The sequence below is a fragment of the Eretmochelys imbricata genome, chromosome 5, assembly GCF_965152235.1.
Source record: "Eretmochelys imbricata isolate rEreImb1 chromosome 5, rEreImb1.hap1, whole genome shotgun sequence".
Classification (NCBI taxonomy): domain Eukaryota; kingdom Metazoa; phylum Chordata; order Testudines; family Cheloniidae; genus Eretmochelys; species Eretmochelys imbricata.
This window is the reverse complement of record NC_135576.1, coordinates 132,329,190-132,352,212: the sequence shown is the minus strand read 5'-3', so window position 1 is coordinate 132,352,212 and position 23,023 is coordinate 132,329,190. Positions and strand designations below refer to the sequence as shown.

Sequence of the window (23,023 nt, the reverse complement as noted above, 5' to 3'; positions counted from 1 at the left end):
AGCATAAGCTTTTGTGAGCTACAGCTCACTTCATCGGATGCACACAGTATGCATCCGATGAAGTGAGCGTGCATCCGATGAAGTGAGCTGTAGCTCACAAAAGCTTATGCTCAAATAAATTGGTTAGTCTCTAAGGTGCCACAAGTCCTCCTTTTCTTTTTGCGAATACAGACAAACACGGCTGCTACTCTGAAAACTAACAGCACTGGTCACTCAAGTCCTCCATTTGTCTCCCCACATAACAGATACAGTATACAAGCAGCATTTCAATCTTCCTCCCTTATCTAGAAAGGGTAAGAGGATAACTGAGTTACCATTTTCATCCGGAGGCTAAGGACTGAATGGTAATTTCAGCACAGCTCATCGTGAGTTGCCAATTAAGCACCATGATAGTGATTTGAGACAAACGCTAAGCACAGGACCAAGATTACCTCCACATCATACAGCAAAAGGGACCATGACTGCCAGCAGGAGGCTTAATAGTTCTGGAAACAGTGTCGAGGTGGTTATTAATTCCCACACCAAAGGAAAGGCTTCCTTAAGTTGGAGCTCAGGCTGTAAATATCAGCAATTTAAAGTTTAGTGGACTGTTACCTTTGAGAATCTAATATCTAATCCAGATATCTAATATCAAAGATCAGATCATCTTTTTAAAAGAAAGTACAAAAAGGAAGTCAGAAGAACTTGAACACTCTTGTCTCTACACTTATATCCCTGGCATTTTGTGAACTGAATGTGAAGGAGTAACATGTCAAACAAGACTCAGCTTGTGAGTATGTTAAACACTTGATACCTTGCCAGTGCAGGAAGGATCTTAGGCAATTACCTATAACGGTGAAGTACAGGTCTGGGAGCAAAGAACAAGTTCCATTCCCACCTTCGTTGACTGGCCCTTATACTGTATAAAGGTCTATATGTGTTACCACCTTTATGAAGTAGATGATCTAGATCTGATATTTGCCAAGTAAATATTGAAGAAACTGTTTAAGATAGCTGAAAAAATCCACATATTAAAACGCATTAAACGAACTATTGTTTATCCCAGATATCTTATAGTATAAAAATTCAATTCACTACAGACTTAATTTTACCTGGCAAAAACTTTAAAGCCTGGAGCATCTGCCTTTCCTGAGAGAAGTCCACCATCAAGTGAGTCATGTTATCACTGACCTTTGGTTTCAAAGAGATGCGGAATGCTGAAGCCATTGTGACTCTACAGAAAAGAAAGGCTTATTAGGAAAACGTGGTTCATATTTTGGAAATTCTATACTCAGGAAGTTAACTTTGAGGTGTGTCAAAACCATGTGATTTTTTATAATTCACTTCAGAAGTTGCTACAGGTTTGAGTGCACTGTTCTTCCCTTATATTTGAAAAAAAATCAGCTCCCACATTTTAAAATGGTGTTGTTAACCAGTTTTCTGAAGTTTAAGTTACAAGAAGTGTTTCACTGCTCAAAAGATCTGGTGTTAGTTGCAAGTGCCTCCCTCTCACTTGATCTGTGACATTATGAGTCTCCATGTAAGAATCTAGAAGTGACTAAAAAGACTTCAGGCCTGATTCTCCCAGGCTTCGTACCTGGGGTATTCATTTAAACCTGTACACACAGTAACGCTAGCCACTGAAAGTGAAAAATTCTGATCTGCTAGCATTTTACAGCCACTTTGCACAAGCCTAGAACCATAGGACTGGAAGGGACCTCAGGAAGTTATCTTGTCTGGTCCTCTAAACTCATAGCAAGACTAAGTATTATCTAAACCATCCCTGACAGGTGTTTGTCTAACCTGCTCTGAATCTCCAACAATAGAGATTCCACAGCCTCCCTAGGCAATTTATTCCAGTGCTTAACTTTCTGTCAGGGTAGTTTTTCCTGCAATGTCCAACCTAAACTGCCCTTGCTGCAATTTAAGCTCCTTAACCTCTGAGGATAGGACAAGAAGCAAAGGAGAACAATTTTTCTCCCTCCTCCTTGTAATAGCCTTTTATGTACTTGAAAAAACTTATGTCCCCTCTCAGTCTTCTCTTCTCCAGACTGAACAAGCCAAGTCCCCCGCCCCCCAAATCTTCCTTCATAGGTCACATTTTCCAGATCTTTACATCGTTTTTGTTGCTCTTCTCTGGACTGTCTCCAATTTGTCCACATCCTTCTTGAAATGTAATGCCCAGAACTGGACACAATACACCAGTTGAAGCCTAATCAGCATAGAGTAGAGGGGAAAGAATTACTTCTCATGTCTTGCTTAAAATGCTCCTGCTAATACATCCCAGAATTATGTTTGCCAGTTTTTGCAACAATGTTACACTGTTGACTCCTTTAGCCTGTGATCCATTATGACTCCCAGATCCCTTTCTGCAGTACTCCTTCCTAGGCAGTCATTTCCCATTTTGTATGTGTGCAACTGACTGTTCCTTCCTACTTGGAGTACTTTGCATTTGTCCTTACTGAATTTCATCCTATTTACTTCAGACCACTTCTCCAATTTGTCCAGATCATTTTGAATTTTAATCCTTATCCTCCAAAGCACTTGCAACCCCTCCCAACTTGGTACCATCAACAAACTTTATAAGAATATTCTCTATGCCATTATCTAAATCACTGAAGAGGATATTCAGCAGAACTGGACCCGGAGCTGATCCCTGTGGGACCACACTTGTATGCCCTTCCAGCTTGACTGTGAACCACTGATAACTACCCTCTGTGAATGGTGTTCCAACCAGTTATGCACCCACCTTACAGTAACTCCATCTAGGCTGTATTTCCCTAGTTTATGAAAAGGGTCTATCACCTGCCCACCCATCCACAAAGCTTGTTACCCTGTCAATGAAAGCTATTAGGTTGGTGTGACATGATTTGTTCTTGACAAATCCATACTGACTGTTACTTATCACCTTATTATCTTCTAGGTGTCTACAAAATGATTGCTTAATTATTTGCTCCATTATCTTTCTGGGTACAGAAGTTAAGATGACTGACTGTAATTCTCTGGGTTGTCTTTATTTCCTTTTTATAGATTAGCACTATATTTGCCCCTTTTCCAGTCCCCTGGAATCTCTCTCATCTTCCATGACTTTTCAAAGATAATCACTAATGGCTCATATCTCCTCAATCAGCTCCTTGACTATTCTAGGATGTATTTCATCAGGCCCGGGTGACTTGAAGCAGGACCAAATGAAAGACACAAGGCATTGAAGAATTAAGGCCTTAATCTGATTCTCAAGTATCAACTTATGTATCCATAATTAGAAATGCACTAGCTACCAACACTGTAGAACACAAACTTGTTCCTCAATTACAGAAGATCATTAAAGATTTCACTATAAAGCACCTTCACTCTTCCATTGAAGAAAATTCCAGTTGTCTCTTTAAAATGCAGATTCCCATTTTGAAAGTACTAGACATGACTCAGAAACAAAGTCTGTTTTCTGCTGAATCAAATAGCATGCTTTATTAGCACCACCCTACTCATCTAATTTAGGGGATGAGGAGAGGTTAGTTGTATACATTTGACTGTACATATAACCAGTATCATGGTAGAGACTGGAGCATAAAATAGTTAACAGCTTTCATGTTCACTCTCAGATCTGACTTCATAGCTCCAGAATCAGCACGGGTATGATAACATCACCAGTCTATGTAAGTGGGAGGCAGTAGGAAAAGGAGAGCAAGGCCTGGTCTACACTATGAGTTTGTCGGATTTAGCAGCGTTACATCGAATTAACCCTGCACCCGTCCACACAACGAAGCCTCTTTCTTTTGGACATAAAGGGCTCTTAAAACAGATTTCTGCACTCCCCAACGAGGGGATTAGCGCTGAAATAGACATTGCCGTTTCGAATTAGGGTAAGTGTGGACACAATTTGAAGGTATTGGCCTCCGGGAGCTATCCTACACTGCACCATTGTGACCGCTCTGGACAGCACTCTGAACTCAGATGCACTGGTCAGGTGTACAGGAAAAGCCCTGTGAACTTCTGAATCTCATTTCCTGTTTGGCCAGGCGAGCTCATCAGCACAGGGGACCATGCAGTCCCAGAATCGAAAAAGAGCTCCAGCATGGACCAAAGGGGAGGTACCGGATCTGATCGCTGTATGGGGAGAGGAATCTGTGCTATCAGAACTACGTTTCAAAAAAGACAAAATGCCAAAACATTTAAAAAAAAAAAAATCTCCAAGGCCACGAGGGACAGAAGCTACAGCAGGGATGCAACACAGTGCCACGTGAAACTTAAGGAGCTCAGACAAGCGTACCAGAAAACCAAAGAATCAAACGGACGCTCCAGGACAGAGCCCCAGACATGCCGCTTCTACGTTGAGCTGCATGCAATTCTAGGGGGGCCACCACCACTACCCCATCCCTGTCCGTGGACTCCGATGATGGGGTACTCTCCGCCATGGCTGAGGATTTTGCGGATGGGGAAGAAGAGGAGGAAGATGAGCTTGAGGACAGCACACCGTTCTCCCCGACGGGCAGGATCTTTTCATCACCCTGACTGAAATACCCTCCCAACCCAACCAAGCCGGAGAAGGGACCTCTGGTGAGTGTACCTTTTTAAATATAATACATGTTATAAAAGCAAGCATTTTTTAATGATTAAGTAGCCCTGAGGACTTGGGATGCATTCGTGGCCAGTACAGCTACTGGAAGAGTCTGTTAACGTGTCTGGGGATGGAGCGGAAATCTTCTAGGGACATCTCCATGAAGCTCTCCTGGATGTACTCCCAAAGCCTTTGCAAAAGGTTTCTGGGGAGGACAGCCTCATTCAGTCCTCCATGGTAGGACACTTTACCACGGCAGGCCAGCAGCACAGTGTCTGGAATCATTGCATAACAAAGCATGGCAGCATATGGTCCAGGTGTTTGCTGGCATTCAAGCAACATCCATTCTTGATCTCTCTGGGTTATCTTCAGGAGACTGATATCATTCATGGTAACCTGGTTGAAATAGGGGAATTTAATTAAGGGGACATTCAGAGGTGGCCGCACCTACTTGGCTGTTTGCCTGTGCCTGAAAAGAAATCCTCCCCGCAGTTAGCTACGCAGTTGGGGGCGGCGCGGCACTGAGCTGTTCGCATTTGGCTAGCAGGGATTTCCCTGATGTCAGCTACACAGTGGGGGGAGGGGTAAAGTAATCATCCTAGAGAACTGGATTGGGGGGGGGGCGGGGTTAAGTTTGGTTTCTGCTGCTGCACGTTAACAGGAAAACCGCAGCACTGAACAGCCAACTCAACATGCTTTGCTTGGGATGAGAGAGGAGGGCACTGCTGTTATGAAGGTTGCAGAAGCTGAAAGACTATGGCTTACCATGGCCACCTGCAAGCTGAATTCTGTTGCCTGGCACTGCGTGTGTGATCTCTAACACAAGATGCAAAATGCAACCTTGTACCAAAAATCACATGTGCTATGTAATGTGAATAGCGTTGTTCTCCGTGGAAGAGTATAGCCATTGTTCTGTAAAATGTACCTTTAAAATACTTCACTCTTTCTCCCTCCAGCAGCTGCAAATGTTTCAAGCCTCCTTCCTCCATCACAAAGGCTATCTCAGATAAGGTGGCGAAAAAAAATGCATGCACAATGAAATGTTCTTTGAACTCATGCAGTCGTTCGGCACTGACGGAGCTCAGCAGAACATGTGGAGGGACACAATAGAGTATAGGAAAGGAGCTAATGAAGGTGAAGAGAGATGGTGGCAGGAAGATCAGAGGAGGCATGAGGCAATGCTGGGGCTACTGTGGGATCAAACGGACATGCTCCGGCATCTGCTGGAGGTTCATGAACAGCAGCAGGATCACAGACTGCCGCTGCAGCCCCTGTTTAACCACCCTCCCTCCTCCTCAAGTTCCATAGCCTCCCTCACCCAGACGCCCAAGAACGCAGGGGGGAAACTCCAGGCACCCAACCACTCCACCCCAGGGGACAGCCCAAGCAACAGAAGGCTATCATTCAAGAAGTTTTGAAGTGGCCTTTTCCTTCCCTCCTCCCACACCCCACCCGGGCTATCAATAAAGAACACATGTTTTTTTAAAATTATAGTGACTATTTCCTTTGCAAGCAAGCTGTCATTGAAAAGGGGGAGTGGGGGGGGGGGCTTACAGGGAATTTAGAGGCAACCAAGGGGGTGGGTTTTCATCAAGGAGAAACAAACAGAAGTGTCACACAGAACCCTGGCCAGTCATGAAACTGGTTTTCAAAGCTTCTCTGATGTGCAGCACTTCCTGCTGTGCTCTAACAGCCCTGGTGTCTGGCTGCATGTATTCAGCGGCCAGGCGATTTGCATCAACCTGCCACCCTGCCATAATCGTCTCCCCCTTACTCTCAGAGATTGTGGAGCACACAGCAAGCAGCAATAACAGTGGGAATATTGGTTTCGCTGAGGTCTGAGTGAGTCAGTAAACTGCGCCAGCAACCCTTTAAATGTCCAAATGCACACTCTACCACCATTCTGCACTTGCTCAGCCTATAGTTGAACAGCTTCTTACTACGGTCCTGCACTTAAGACGAATCCCATGCACCGCTACAGACTAGGGACCGAATGGCGAGTCAGCAGTTCTGCAGAAAAGGACCTAGGGGTTACACTGGACGAGAAGCTGGATATGAGTTAGTGTGCCCTTGTTGCCAAGAAGGCCAATGGCATTTTGGGCTGTATAAGTAGAGGCATTGCCAGCAGATCGAGGGACGTGATCGTTCCCCTCTATTCGACACTGGTGAGGCCTCATCTGGAGTACTAGGTCCAGTTTTGGGCCCTACACTACAAGAAGGATGTGGAAAAATTGGAAAACATCCATCGGAGGGCAACAAAAATGATGAGGGGACTGGAACACATCACTTCTGAGGAGAGGCTAAGGGAACTGGGATTGTTTAGTCTGTGGAAGAGAAGAATGAGGGGGGATTTGAGAGGTGCTTTCAACTACCTGAAAGGGGGTTCCAAAGAGGATGGATCTAGACTGTTCTCAGTGGTAGCAGATGACAGAATGAGGAGTAATGGTCTCAAGTTGCAGTGGGGGAGGTTTAGGTTGGATATTAGGAAAAACTTTTTCACTAGGAGGGTGGTGAAACACTGGAATGCGTTGCCTAGGAAGGTGGTGGAATCTCCTTCCTTACAAGTTTTTAAGGTCAGGCTTGACAAAGCCCTGGGTGGGATGATTTAGTTGGGGATTGGTCCTGCTTTGAGCAAGGGGTTGTACTAGGTGACCTCCTGAGGTCCCTTCCAACCCTGATATTCTATGATACGGTCCAGGGTGCCTGTTGACGGCTTCATGAGCCAGGGCATTAAGGGGTAGGCTGGGTCCCCAAGGGTAACTATAGGCATTTCAGCATCCCTGTCAAGGTTCCTTCCCCACTCTGAACTCTAGAGTACAGATGTGGGGACCTGCATGAAAACCCCCTAAGCTTATTTTTACGGGCTTTGGTTAAAACTCCCCCAAGGTACAAACTATTTTACCTTTTGCCCTTGGACTTTATTGCTGCCACCACCAACCGTCTAATATATAACAGGGAAAGAGCCTGCTTGGAAATGTCTTTCCCCCAAAATCCTCCCCAAACCCTAAACCCCCTTTCCTGGGGAAGGCTTGATAAAAATCCTCACCAATTTGCATACGTGAACACAGACCCAAACCCTTGGATCTTAAGAACAGTGAAAAAACAACCAGGTTCTTAAAAGAAGAATTTTAATAGAAGAAAAGGTAAAAGAATCACCTCTGTAAAATCAGGATGGTAAATACCTTATAGGGTGATCAGATTCAAAACAGAGAATCCCTCTAGGCAAAACCTTAAGTTACAAAAAGACAAAAACAGGAATCTACATCCCATTCAGCACAGCTTATTTTATCAGCCATTTAAACAAAACAGAATCTAACGCGTATCTAACTAGCTTACTTACTAACTTTTAAGACTCCATTCCTTTTCTGTTCCTGGCAAAAGCACCACACAGAGAGAACCTTTGTTTCTCCCCCCCCCGCGCTTTGAGAGTATCTTGTCTCCTCATTGGTCATTTTGGTCAGGTGCCAGCAAGGTTATCCTAGCTTCTTAACCCTTTACAGGTGAAAGGGTTTTTCCTCTGGCCAGGAGGGATTTTAAAGGTGTTTACCCTTCCCTTTATATTTATGACACCCCCCAAAAATCACAGATAGGGTGAAACGCTGGCTGTGATTTCTTCCTGGAGCTCTAGGAAGAAACAGAGTTAATAAGACAGCCGCACCTCTAAATATCCTACCAAGACTAACAATATTTTCCACATCTCAAGGACGATTTTAACCAGTTGATTCTGGGAAACTTTCAAGGGAGAGTGCATCAGCCACTTTGTTAGAAGCTCCTGAGATGTGCTGGATGTCAAAACCAAAATCTTGGAGAGCTAAACTCCACCGAATAAGTTGTTTGTTATTTCCCGTGGCGGTATGAAGCCACCGTAGTGCAGCATGGTCGATTTGCAGGTGGAAATGGCGTCCCCAAACATATGGGCGTTCAGCTTTTCCAGAGCTTAGACAATGGCGTAACATTCTTTTTCACTGACTGACCAGTTGATTTCCCTCTCAGACAGCTTCTTGCTGAGAAACACTACAGGGTGGAATTCTTGATCCGGTCCTTCCTGCATTAAAACTGCTCCCACACCACGCTTGGATGCATCTGTGGTTACTAGGAACGGTTAGTCGAAGTCTGGGGCCCTTAGTACAGGGTCAGACATGAGTGTCGCTTTAAGCTTGTTAAAGGCCTTCTGACACTCTTCTGTCCACTGAAAGGCATCTGGCTGTTTCTTTTTGGTTAGGTCTGTCAGTGGGGTGGCGATTTGGCTGTATTGCGGTACAAGTCACCTGTAATAACCGGCCAAGCCTAAGAAGGATTAGACCTGTTTCTTTGACTTTGGGACAGGCCACTTTTGGATAGCATCCACTTTGGCCTGTAGGGGGTTGACAGTTCGTTGACCCACCTGGTGTCCAAGGTAAGTCACTCTGTTTAGGCCTATTTGACACTTCTTAGCCTTAACAGTTAGTCCTGCCTCCCTTATGCGCTCAAGGACTTTTTGTACATGTTCCAGGTGTTCTGCCCAGGAATCCAAAAATATGGCCACATCGTCAAGGTAGGCGACGGCATATTCTCCTAATCCCGCTAGGAGACCATCTACAAGTCTTTGGAAGGCAGCAGGTGCATTCCGCAGCCCGAAAGGGATTACATTAAATTCATACAGCTTGACATGTGTGGTGAAGGCTGACCTTTCCTTGGCGGATTCATCTAGCGGTACGTGCCAGTACCCCTTGGTTAAGTCCAAGGTAGAGATGAACTGGGCCCGTCCCAGTTTCTCTAATAGTTCATCTGTGTGTGGCATTGGATAGTTGTCTGGGCAAGTTACAGCATGTAGCTTACTGTAGTCCACGCAAAAACGTATCTCCCCATCTGATTTGGAAACTAGAACCACTGGAGATGCCTATGCACTGCCAGAGAAGCAGATTAGCCCCATTTGTAACGTATCCTGGATCTCCTGTTCTATAGCAGTTTTAGCTTGAAGAGACACCCGGTAAGGTTGGACTTTAATTGGGTGAGCATTACCTGTGCCAATGGAGTGGTATGCCCGTTCAGTCAGTCCTGGGGTGGCTGAGAACATCGGCACGTAGCTAGTGCACAGCTCCTTGATCTGCTGTCACTGCATATGCCCAAGGGTCATGGAGAGGTTCACCTCTTCCACGTCACTAGCACTTTTCCCTTCATAGTAGACACCTTCGGGCCACTCAGCGTCATCTCCTCCCTGGGCTATAAACTGACAAACCTTTAATTCTCTGGAATAAAAGGGCTTTAGAGAACTAATATGGTACACCGTAGGCTTTCGGTTGGAGGTAGGGAATGCTATGAGATAATTAACAGCTCCCAGGCCCTCCTGGACCATGAATGGCTCTTCCCACAACGCTTCCATTTTATGGGCCTGGAGCGCCTTTAAGACCATGACCTGGTCTCCTACTTTGAAGGAATGCTCTCTGGCATGTTTATCATACCAGGCTTTTTGCTCTTTTTGAGCATCCTGTAGGTTTTCTTTAGCAAGGGCTATAGAGGTTCAGAGGGTGTTTTGTAGGTTGGTTACCAAGTCCAGAATGTTAGTTCCTGGAGAAGCTCCTCCCATTGCTGCTTCACCAACTGTAATGGCCCCTTAACCTCATGGCCATATACAAGTTCAAATGTGGAAAACCCTAAACTGGGATGTGGTACAGCTCTGCAGGCAAAGAGCAACTGCTGCAACACTAGGTCCCAATCATTGGAGTGCTTATTTACGTATCATGGCCCCCAAAGTTCCATTAAACTTCTCCACCAGGCCATTTGTTTGATGGTGGTAAGGAATGGCAACCAAGTGATTTATCCCATGAGCTTCCCAAAGGCTTTCCATAGTTCCTGCCAGGAAATTAGTTCCTGCATCTGTGAGGATGTCGGAGGGCCAACCTACCCTGGCAAAAATGTCTGCTAGTGCTTGGCACACACTTTTAGCCCTGGGGTTGCTTAGAGCTACTACTTCTGGCCATCGGGTGGCAAAATCCATGAAAGTCAGTATGTACTGCTTTCCTCTTGTGTCTTTTTTGGAAAAGGACCCAGAATATCCACAGCTACTTGCTGAAATGGAACTTCAATGATGGGGAGTGGCTGGAGAGGGGCTTTGACCTGGTCTTGGGGTTTTCCCACTCTTTGGCATACTTCACAAGACTGGACATAGGTAGAAACATCCTTGCCCAGTCCCTCCCAGTGGAATGACCTCCCCAAAACAGTCTTTGGTACTGTTCACCCCAGCATGGCCACTAGGATGATTGTGGGCGAAGCTCAAGAGCTTGACCCGGTACTTAGTTGGAACTACCAACTGTCTCTGAGGATGCCAGTCTTCCTGGTGTCCACCAGAAAGTTTCCTTGTATAAAAGTCCTCTTTCTACAGCAAGCCTGGATTGATTAGAAGAGCTGAGAGGCAGTGGATTGCTCCATGCCACCGTCCAAGCTCTCTGGAGGCGCTCTTCTGCTTCCTGTTCCGTCTGGAACTGTTCCCTTGATGCTGGAGACATCAGTTCCTCATTAGATTGTGGACCTAGGCTTGGTCCCTCTGGAAGCGATGTAGGGGATGGGGCTGTTTCTGTTGACTGTGAACCGCTCTCCGCTGGTTCACTATGTTGGGGTTCAGGCTCCGGCTGAGCCTCTGGTGTAGGGTTATCGGCTGCTGCCGGTTCAGGTTTGCTGGGGCTCTCTGGTGTTGGGGTTGCAAGTACTGGATTCAGTGCTGGCAATGTGTGTGGTGCTGGTTATTCTGCTGGTTCCGGTTCTGGGACTGGCTCTGTCTGGGTCTCTGGGACTGGATCCACTACTGCTGTTGCAGAGCTTGGCCTGGGATCCAGGTCCATCACCTCTGACCAAGTCCTGGTAGAAGTTTCCGGAACAGAGCTAGGCGTGATGGCTTGTTTAGCCTGGCTGCGGGTGACCATTCCCACCCTCTTGGCTAGCTTCACATGATTGGCCAAGTCTTCCCCCAACAGCACGGGGATGGGATAATCATCATAGACTGGAAAAGTCCATGTTCCTGATCAGCCCTTGTACTGGACAGGCAACTTGGCTGTAGGCAAATTGAAAGAGTTTGACTTGAAGGGTTGAATTGTCACTTGGATCTCTGGGTCAATTCAATTGGGGTCCACTAAGGAAGCATGGATAGCCGACACTTGTGCTCCAGTGTCCCTCCACGCGGTGACCTTCCCGCCCACACTCAGTTTTCCTCCGCTCCAAGGGTATCTGGGAGGTATCTGGGCCTGAGGACCTCTGGTGCAATGAACTGTAATCTGTTGGGGTTCTTGGGGCAGTTGGCCCTCACATGCCCCGGCTCGTTACATTTAAAACATCGTCCAGCCGACGGATCACTGGGGCGAGGTGGGTGGCCGGAGAATGGTGTGGCAGGACGATAAGGTGTCTGGTGTATTCCTTGGTGTATAGTTGGGGCCTTGGGCTGCCCCCGGTAGTATGGTGTGGTCTGAGGGTGTCCCTTCTGGGGTGTCCCTCCCTCCAACTGTGACCAGGGTTGTTCTTCTCTCCTCCCTCCACCCGTTTTGTTCTGGCTTGCCCCACCTCTCTGGCAGTCTGGGACTGCTCGTATCGATCAGCGTAAGAAGCAAGACTTTCTGCTGAGTCCATTTCCTTATCCCACAAACACTGTTTTATTTCCTCCTTGGACATATTCAGGAATTGCTCCTGAGCTATCAAATCACACATTCCATTAAAGCTAGTGACCCCCCCTTCCTTGGACCCATTTATTTAACAGATCCTTCATCTGGTTTAGATAAGCCATATTACTTAGTCCAGGCTCTCTTAAGAGTTTGAAATGTTACTCTGTACGTTTCAGATGTAATTTGAAATTGCTTTAAAACCAAATCCTTGAAATTATAGTCAGAAGCTTCATCAGTAGGCATCTTATTTAATATTTCCAGAGCTTTTCCAGTCAATTTTGCAACCAATGTGGTCATCTTGCGAGCGTCAGGAATTTTATGGAGTGCAGTGTCTCAAAGGTGAGAAAATATTCAACAATATCACTGGATTCATCATACTGTGATGATGGGACATCACTGCTCCCATTTGTGGATCGTTGGGGAAGGATTGTTAGGGTTATCCAGTAGATTCTGCTCAGCCCTTACCTTCTCCATCTCCAGTTCATGCTTCCTCTCTTTTTCCTTTTCCTCCATAGCTCTCCTGTGAGCAGCCTCTTGGTTCTTTTCTGCCTCCATAGCTCTCCTGTGGGCAGCCTCTAGGGCTTTTTCTGCCTCTTTCGCTGCCTCCAGTCTGGTTAACTCCAATTTGTGTTGTGCCTTGGTTTGTGTCATGTTTGCCTCGGTTTTTAACTAACTTTACACCCAAGAGTTAGAAATAAACAAGCAAGCAAAAAACTTGGCTTGTCAAACAAAATAGGTTGTGCTGTAATTGGATATCTATGTTCTCTGACAGTGGTTGTCAGCCTACAGAAAAATCCTTAAAAAAACCTAACACCTTTGTCTCCAGGCAAATAGACAGAAAACCCCTCTAGCTGCTCTTAGGTAAAAAAACACGAACTTCAGGTCTGTGAAGACTTGTGAATTTCCCTGCAGGAGGTTAACTACCCTGCCTTTAGGCAGAGAAAACTCCAGCTCATAAAAGACAATTCCCTTTTGTCTCTGCTCTGGCCCCAAGCAGAGACAAAACTAATTGCTTGCTGCTAAAAACCTGCTTTCCAGCAGCCCAAAGGAAAAAAAATTTCCTTTTTAAAATCTGTGCTTCTTGTTCAAAAAAAAAAAAAAAAAACAAAAAAAAAAACACAAAAACCTCAAATTGATCTCAAGATGATTTCAAGGTAATCCCACCACTCTGCCACCATGTCAAGGTCCTTCCCCACTCTGAACTCTAGGGTATAGATGTGGGGATCTGCATGAAAACCCCCTAAGCTTATTTTTACAGGCTTAGGTTACAACTCCCCCAAGGTACGAACTATTTTACCTTTTGCCCTTGGACTTTATTGCTGCCACCACCAAGCGTCTAATATATAACAGGGAAAGAGCCTGCTTGGAAATGTCTTTCCCCCAAAATCCTCCCCAAACCCTACACCCCCTTTCCTGGGGAAGGCTTGATAAAAATCCTCACCAATTTGCATACGTGAACACAGACCCAAACCCTTGGATCTTAACTATGAAAAAGCAACCAGGTTCTTAAAAGAAGAATTTTAATAGAAGAAACGGTAAAAAGAATCACCTCTAAAGTCAGGATGCTAAATACCTTACAGGGTAATCAGATTCAAAACAGAGAATCCCTCTAGGCAAAACTTTAAGTTACCAAAAGACACAAAAACAGGAATCTACATTCCATTCAACACAGCTTATTTTATCAGCCATTTAAACAAAACAGAATCTAATGCATATCTAGCTAGCTTACTTACTAAGTTCTAAGACTCCATTCCTTTTCTGTTCCTGGCAAAAGCATCACACAGACAGAGAAAACCTGTGTTTTCTCCCCTGCTCCAGCTTCGAAAGTATCTTGTCTCCTCATTGGTTATTTTGGTCAGGTGCCAGTGAGTTATCCTAGCTTCTTAACCCTTTACAGGTAAACGGGTTTTCCCTCCTCTGGCCAGGAGGGATTTTAAAGGTGTTTACCCTTTCCTTTATATTTATGACAATCCTCAGTTATTTTCTGGTCTGGGAAGTAAATCCCTTCCTGCAGCCATTTAAACAGACCAGAGTTCCTGAAGACGCGAGCGTCATGAACCTTTCCCAACCATCCCAAGTCGATGTTGGTGAAACATCCCTTGTGATCCACCAGTGCTTACAGCACCATTGAAAAGTACCCCTTGTGGTTTATGTACTGGCTGCCCTGGTGGTCCGGTACCAAGATAGGGATATGCGTTCTGTCTATAGCCCCACCAGTTAGGGAATCCCATTGCAGCAAACCCATCCACTATGACCTGCACGTTTCCTAGAATCACAACCTTTGATAGCAGCAGCTCAATGATTGTGTTGACTACTTGCATCACAGCAACCCCCACAGTAGATTTGTCCACTCCAAACGGATTACCGACTGACCGATAGCTGTCTGGCGTTGCAAGCTTCCACAGGGCTATTGCTACTCGCTTGAGAACTGTGAGGGCTGCTCTCATCTTGGTATTTTTGTGCTTTGGGGCAGGGGAAAGCAAGTCACAATGTTCCATAAAAGTGCCCTTACGCATGCGAAAGTTTCAGAGCCACTGGGAATCATCCCAAACCTGCAACACTATATGGTCCCACCACTCTGTGCTTGTTTCCCAGGCCCACAATCGGCATTGCACGGCATAAACCTGCCCACCACGATCTCCAAATTGCTGGGGACCGCAGTTTTAGAAAATTCTGTGTTCATGTCCTCATCACCGCACTGCCTTCGCCTCCTCGCCTGGTTTCTCAGGTGCTGGTTCTGCACAAACTGCATGATAATGCGTGAGGTGTTTACAATGGTCATAACTTCAGGAAGGTCATGCCTGACTAATCTAATCGCCTTTTATGATGAGATTACTGGTTCTGTGGATGAAGGGAAAGCAGTGGATGTATTGTTTCTTGACTTTAGCAAAGCTTTTGACACGGTCTCCCACAGTATTCTTGTCAGCAAGTTAAGGAAGTATGGGCTGGATGAATGCACTATAAGGTGGGTAGAAAGCTGGCTAGATTGTCGGGCTCAACGGGTAGTGATCAATGGCTCTATGTCTAGTTGGCAGCCGGTGTCAAGTGGAGTGCCCCAGGGGTCGGTCCTGGGGCCGGTTTTGTTCAATATCTTCATAAATGATCTGGAGGATGGTGTAGATTGCACTCAGCAAATTTGCGGATGATACTAAACTGGGAGGAGTGGTAGATACGCTGGAGGGGAGGGATAGGATACAGAAGGACCTAGACAAATTGGAGGATTGGGCCAAAAGAAATCTGATGAGGTTCAATAAGGATAAGTGCAGGGTCCTGCACTTAGGATGGAAGAATCCAATGCACCGCTACAGACTAGGGACCGAATGGCTAGGCAGCAGTTCTGCGGAAAAGGACCTAGGGGTGACAGTGGACGAGAAGCTGGATATGAGTCAGCAGTGTGCCCTTGTTGCCAAGAAGGCCAATGGCATTTTGGGATGTATAAGTAGGGGCATAGCGAGCAGATCGAGGGACGTGATCGTCCCCCTCTATTTGACATTGGTGAGGCCTCATCTGGAGTACTGTGTCCAGTTTTGGGCCCCACACTACAAGAAGGATGTGGAAAAATTGGAGAGAGTCCAGCGAAGGGCAACAAAAATGATTAGGGGTCTAGAACACATGACTTATGAGGAGAGGCTGAGGGAGCTGGGATTGTTTAGCCTGCAGAAGAGAAGAATGAGGGGGGATTTGATAGCTGCTTTCAACTACCTGAAAGGGGGTTCCAAAGAGGATGGCTCTAGACTGTTCTCAATGGTAGCAGATGACAGAACGAGGAGTAATGGCCTCAAGTTGCAGTGGGGAAGGTTTAGATTGGATATTAGGAAAAACTTTTTCACTAAGAGGGTGGTGAAACACTGGAATGCATTGCCTAGGGAGGTGGTGGAATCTCCTTCCTTGGAAGTTTTTAAGGTCAGGCTTGACAAAGCCCTGGCTGGGATGATTTAACTGGGAATTGGTCCTGCTTCGAGCAGGGGGTTGGACTAGATGACCTTCAGGGGTCCCTTCCAACCCTGATATTCTATGATTCTATGATTCTATGAAAAGAGCACCCTGGAGTATGTCGACGATGACTACGGTCATACTGCACTGTCTGCTGCCAAAAGGCAATGAGCGGCTGCTGTGTAGCAATGCAGTACCACATCTGCCAGCACCCAGGAGACATACAGTGACCGTGAGCTGAGCGGGCTCCATGCTTGCTGTGCTACGGCATCTGCATGGATAACCCAGGAAAAAAGGCACGAAACAATTGTCTGCCGTTCCTTTCACGGAGGGAGGGAGAGAAGGGGGGCCTGACTATATGTACCCAGAACCACCCGTGACAATGTTTTTGCCCCATCAAGCATTGAGATTTCTACCCAGATTTCAAATGGGGGAGGAGACTGCGGGAACTGTGGGATAACTACCCACAGTTCAATGCTCCGCAAGTCGACAGTTGCCTCGGTACTGTGGATGCACTCCACTGACTAAGTGCACTTAGAGCATTTGTGTGGGGACACACAATTGACTGATAAAAACGCTTTCTACAAAACCGAATTCTAGGAATTCGACCTAATTTCATAGTGTAGACATGGCCTAAGTGCCTTCCAGCTAGGTCTTTAGCACCTTATAACATACAAAGTTGTACAGCATTACCCTGGAGTGTTGTCCATCTGTCAAATGCACTTCTGAAATCAAATGTTCACTCTATCCTACCCACTTTTTTAAAAAACATGAAAAACTTAAGAAAAATCAAGTTCTGAAAAGTAGTAACTAATGACATGCTGTTTCAGAAATCAAAAGTTGGACAAAAGAAGCATTTTTACCAAATTCACACCCAGGGATCTGTGACATCTGAGAAGTGGCTAGCAAATCGGATTCTTAAGTGTTTTTGTGAAGGAACAGGAGCAACACTTCTTCCCATACCCACCCCATGAAAAGAGCCAGTCTTACTGAAACTACAGTTACAATAGCGAGTGAATGAAGCACAAAAAAGGGTTTTAGCAGTGGAGACAGTGAGGGAAAAGCAGCAACAGATCCTAGAGATTTGATGGAGAAAGCAAAGAGTACAGAGGATGACAGGTTGCCGGGGGAAAAGGACAATGTAGTTGGCATTGAAAAGAGCAGACACACTGTGGCCATTTCATTGCCAAAAATAGTGTGGAAATCAAAAGTGGAAGATATTCCAGTTCAAAAGGTTACTAAATTTTGAGCTATTACAAGATCAATTCCAACTCTGACCCACGCCACATTAAACTTAATTTTATGCCAACCTTCCTAAACAGTGGAGAGAAATCGGAGAATACAGCTTCAATTTGAGGACAAGAGAACTAAAGTATCAATGTTTATAATAAGAACATGAATTCCTAAAGATGGAATTTTAGAACTGTAAGCCATCAGTTTTAGACTATGAAAATTATTCAGGATTGCGATAGCTGTGAAATAGTTAAATCTCAGAAACTGACAGGGGCCTCTCAAACAATCTCTGAATGAACGGGATTATACACCCGCTACTGGAGTACTTAAACTATCTTGTCTTGACCAGATGGTGAAGTGGTGTCAGTTATCCATGTTTGGAGTTTTTACTTCTTGACCATATCCATTTTTAGACTTACATTCTTTCTAAGTTTGCAGCCTGACTGGAACATCCTCAAAAGTTTTTTTAAAAAAAGTAGCATTTCCTGCAGAGAATTTTATAGCTTGCTGGTAATCCTAAAAACTACTAATTCCAAGTGGCGGTACCCAAGAGTCAAAAATAGGATTTAATTTGACCAGCAGCTCAATATCCAATACCATAGCCCTGTAGCTCACAACTAAGTCAGAAGTACTTGAATTTTCCCCATCACCAACTTTCCAGTGTGCATCACTAGCAGCCCCACAGCTATCACTGCTCAGCCAACAGACTAAGCCCCAAAAGTACAACAGCTTGATTGACCTTAACAGAACCTTGTGTTGTCAATAGTTACAAGTTGTCCAAGCAGAAACTTCCCATAACTACAACCTAGTTGTGAAACTTCTGCATGTCTGGCCAACAGAACCAGCTGTATAGAGATTCACTGTTCAAACTGGCTGCAGCAGAGTGGCTGAATGCTGCTAGAGTAGCTTCATGAGCTTGGAAGGGATAACCGGAGGCATGCTACTGTTCAAAGAACTGAAGCACATTAAACAAAACTTCTGCCACCACCATTCCTAAATTTCTTTCTACTAAGGGTTCTCTATTTCTGCTTGGGCTTGGATAGAAAGCTTAGTTTCCCATAGCAATCAACACTGAGTTTACCTTGGACACAAATTCCAGCATGAAACTAGCTTTTTTTCTTTGGCAATTAACTTGTTAGTTCTCATGAAAATGTTTTACTCAACAGCCAACCTGCTGGGTCAGTGGAAGCAACGTATTCTGGAAACTCTTGGTAGGGCTGGTCTTCCACATGCTGAATACAGCTTGTGTCTAAAAGTTTTAAAAGTGCTTCCAGTCTCCATTGAGACCCACTGATATACCTGAGTTTGCTAGGCATGTTTTGAATAGATTGTCCTGGTCCAGAAGAAAGATGTGCTTACCTTAACATTGTTTCATCATAAAATACTTGGCAGATTAGAAGTTTTCCACTCTAAAAAAGTTGGTTTAAGTATGTGTTGAAGACTCTTCACATCCAAAAAGAAATCACCTTGGCAAAAAAAAGTCACTAATGCAGGCAGTGAACCCACTGGCATCAGTACTGGTGATACCACCAGAAAGACATTCTTTGTCAACACTAGAATAACTTAGCTAGAAAAAGATTCTAGCTGCAAGGCATCCCCTCACACTCAAAACAGATCATTAAGCCTGCAGAAATTTTTAAGTCAGGATCCTATATTTAGGAATTTAAGGGAAACCGTCAACTTGATAAAAATAGATTGTAAAAAATGTTTTCAAATTTTACACCCACTTGTCTGTCCACGTGGTTTTCTCACCACACTTTCTGGGTTGTTACCCATTTCCCTCCTCCTGTTGCTGTGTGAAAGACTCACACAAAAGGAGAAAGGTTAACCAGCTAGACAGGGGAGAGTAAGAAACTGACTATATGGAATGCTGTCAAATAATGTATATAATCTTTCAATTATGATACTCTTGTAAGCAATACCTAAGAGCATCAGAAAGTTGACTGTTCCCCTTTAAGACTGTACTTTTGAGTTCCGTGAAAAGATATTAACAATTACAAAGCAAGAAGTTTTGTACCGTACCTATCTTTGATCTGTCTGGCAGCCTTGGTGCATATCAGGAAGAAGAGAGAGAAGGTAATTAGTGCTTCCATGCAAGTCTCAACAGCAGTAACATGCAAGAAGAGTTAGATTATGAATCCCACAGCTATGCAGCTCAGATTCAAACACCAAACAATATTTTACCACTTTGATGTAAGATTTTTCTTTCCATAAGCTTGTGTTAATGCACAATGGTTAGAAATGCTGTAATAAGTCAGATCAGAGCAAATCAACTTCAAAAGCCACACCAAACCAACTCCAAATTACTGGGCTTTTTCTTCTAGTGTAAGAGCAGATATCCAGTTTATCACTTTAAATTTCTTTCCTGCATCCATAATTCCAAATTTAAAAGAAAAAAAGTACAAAGACAGCAACATTTACTTAGGTTCTGCTCTTTTGAATCAATAGTGTAAAGTACTTGTTTTATTGCCAATGGTGTTTATCCATACCATAACCTGTCAGAAGCCTAACTTCTTGTAGAACAGGTATCAAAGAGGAAAGGAAAATTTCCCTCTGAAAGTTATTGTACTGTTTCTTCAATCCTACTTTACAGTAGATTTTCCCCATCTATTCCTCAGAAGCTCCAATATATGGAGTTGCACAATACTCAACTTCCTGCTATTATTGTAGTACACCCAGAACCAATATGGCTGATCTAAGGGTATCAAAGTCTTAAATTTACCATTTGAAAACAGGGAGACCTGGTCACATTTAAGAATAAAAAGGTTATTGAACAAGTTAACAATGAGAAGATGGGTGGATTCATCTTTCACCTAGAGTTTCTAGTTGGTTTGAGGTTGCCTTCAACTGAGATTTTTATTTTGGAGGGTTAACTCTCAAGGAACAGCACCAGAAAGCTTAGGACATTTCTCTGGACATAAGAGTATTTTACAAAACCTAAGAGAAAGGTTTTTGTAAATTACAAACATGTTTACATAAAAATATCTTTCCATTGGAGACATTATTGTTTTGATAGGAAAGTCTTGTAATAAAGAGATTATACTACAATATCACATAAGGGATTTTATGGTGATTGTAATTGTACTAGATGAATATCAATATGCTGTACATAGTTGGACTATTTAAACCTACAAAAAGCAGTGAGGCTGAATTTCATTTCAATTTAGAATACCTGCAGAGGACCCTCTGAGCAAAGGTGAATTTCATTCTAAGTGCCCTTATTTGCTAAATATCTGTTGTGTAAAGTATACTAAAAATAGAGAGTTTGACCAACGACATTCCTCAAGGGAGGAGATCCTACTTTGGCAACCCTAGTAGGGTCTTATGTAGCAGCTCTTATTTACAATTCCTCGTAGCTGTGCCTTTAAAAAGGTAGGATCAACTTTTTGAAGGGGGGGGGCACGGAAAACAAAAAACAAACCACTTCTCCTAGAACAAGGATTTAAGAATGTTCCAGGGAAGACCCAGAATCCATCCTGTCATTTCTCTAATGAAGCAAACATTTAGCTCTCAATCCTGCAATTACCCCTTCAAAAAACAAAACAAAAAAAAAAAAAAAAACAAGTAACACCTGAAAGAGGTCAGTGTAGTTTTCTGTACAGAGAAGGAAGATAATATCTCATTTTAGAAATGAGAATTGCTGATCTAATGAGCTGGCTCAGCAGACTATGCTAGGAGACATTTGCAGTTGATCCAGTTCTCTTCTCCTAGCTACATTCCTTGTCAGTCATGGTGGTCTTTAGTGCTGTTCATGGTTTTTCCATGTCATAATTTCACAGTGAGCAATTTAGATGAAGTTTTTCATCTAAAAAATTCACGGAAGCCTAATTCACTAAATATCACTTTGACAAAAGAAATCCATCCTCAATCATAGTTTAAATGCAGTAGACATGAATAGGATTTGACATCTCCCCCCACACTGAGATAGCTGTTCTCAAATTAAGTGATTAACTCTGAAAACAAACAGAAGATTCCCTGTACTATGGGGTTTTACATGTTATTGAAAGCTGAATGACTCATTAGCTGGCTAGCCATACAAAAACTTTATTTGGCTCTACTCAGCAAGGAACGTGAAACATGTCAAAATAGTGACTTGCATCAATTCATCAGCGTGGCCATAAGAGACATTTAAATTTAGACTTGACGCATTTGATCAGTTTAAATGCAGTTTGTGTAGAAAATTAAATAGGAAACTTGCAAGAAAAGTCTTTGACTGTTCTTGACTGGACAGTGAGCGCAAATCAATGCCAACCCTGCTTCATACTGCTGTACATGATGTGAGTCACTTCGACCATCTACAGCTGAGACAGGACAGTAGAAACATTTAAATGAAGTTCTCTATAGAACTTAGACCATTACTATGGTTCCCAAGTAGGTATAAATATCCAATTACTGATAGTATAGCATGTGGTTGCTATCTTCCCCTCTTAAGTTTTTACTTTATGGACACATGAAAATAAATGCAAAAAATTGTGCCCTGTATAATGTAACAAAATTGCAATAGCTGGAATATTTGTCAGTCAACTCTACTGCTCCCATTTCATTTAACAACACTTACATCAAGTCACTGCCTATGATGCATCTCTAAAATGGGGAGAGACTTGCTGTACACAGCATCAGTCTTGATGCACTGTTTTACTGATAAATATTCCACAGCTAAAAGAATAAGTTCTGCAAAGATAGTATACTGTTATGTCAGGTAGAGATCTGCAGTGCTTCAACATTAATATTCAGCCAAGTACCAACATTGCACAGTCTTACAATGGAGATATGCCCTAATTTAGTGTATGCAATTTTTACTGTATTTTTCAACTAATATCTCCACATTTGACTGTAATTCTGTTTTTTTAAGAAACATGCTTCCATTAAGCAAGCAGTTTCTCAGCCTCTTGGATGGTTGCTTAAGATTGGTATCTACAGTGAAATCTGAGTCCCAATAGTCATGACATCCTAAAAAGTGGATTCATCTCAAGCCTAATTATAGTATTGCAGTTTTAACCTAAAAATAAGCTAAGGCACGCACCATGGTGTCCACAACAAATGGTGTCCACAACAGATGCAGCCAAGTGCTTTTGCATGTATGAAAGAACATTGTGAGGATAATATAAGCTTACAAATCAGCCCTACTTCCCAGGGGATTTCATTAGTGGGTTTTGTTTTGTTTTTTAAACTAAGGGTTTAGTTTGAATAAAAAGATTTCCAAGGTATTAGCTCTTGCATACTGCAATTAAATGTAAGGTGGTCTTCATTTTTTCTGTACTTAAATATTAAAAATGAGTACTTCAAAAGGCAGGGGCAGTCTTGTCTCCCCCTGCAACCCCTTCCAAGTATTAAAGCTCAATGAAGTAAAAAATCCACTGTCATAGCTGTGGGAGCATGTAGACCAGAACAGAGCCCTACAGCTCATGAAAATCTGTGCTCACAGAGAGCTGAAGTGGAGCCTACAGCCCAGGCTAACAGTGCAAGTTACAAATACTAGATTCTAGCAGACTACACTTGTTCTTGGTACCTTGAATACTGCAGACTTTGTGATCCAAATGCCAAAAGAAATGGTCATTACAATTAGTGTAAGATGATTTCCATTAATAAAGTCTGTGTGCTTTCCAGTTGACTCTAGCTATAACATAGCTTTGGGTACAATACTTCAAGAGCTGTTTAAGATCTGACCCAGTTTTAACATGTCAAGAAATGACAA

At 43.7% G+C, this 23,023-nt stretch overlaps 1 protein-coding gene across 2 annotated transcripts in view; it reads right to left on the bottom strand.

Annotated features, from left to right (window-relative positions):
• FSD1L (fibronectin type III and SPRY domain containing 1 like) overlaps positions 1-23,023 on the bottom strand; it is a 59,710-nt gene that overhangs the window by 20,366 nt on the left and 16,321 nt on the right. For both annotated transcript variants that reach the window (XM_077817931.1, XM_077817932.1), the window contains exons 5-6: positions 19,351-19,373; positions 1,092-1,213 (exon numbers count right to left, since the gene is read on the bottom strand). In XM_077817931.1, the coding sequence (XP_077674057.1) occupies positions 1,092-1,213; positions 19,351-19,373 (145 nt within the window). The remainder of the gene's footprint in view (positions 1-1,091; positions 1,214-19,350; positions 19,374-23,023) is intronic.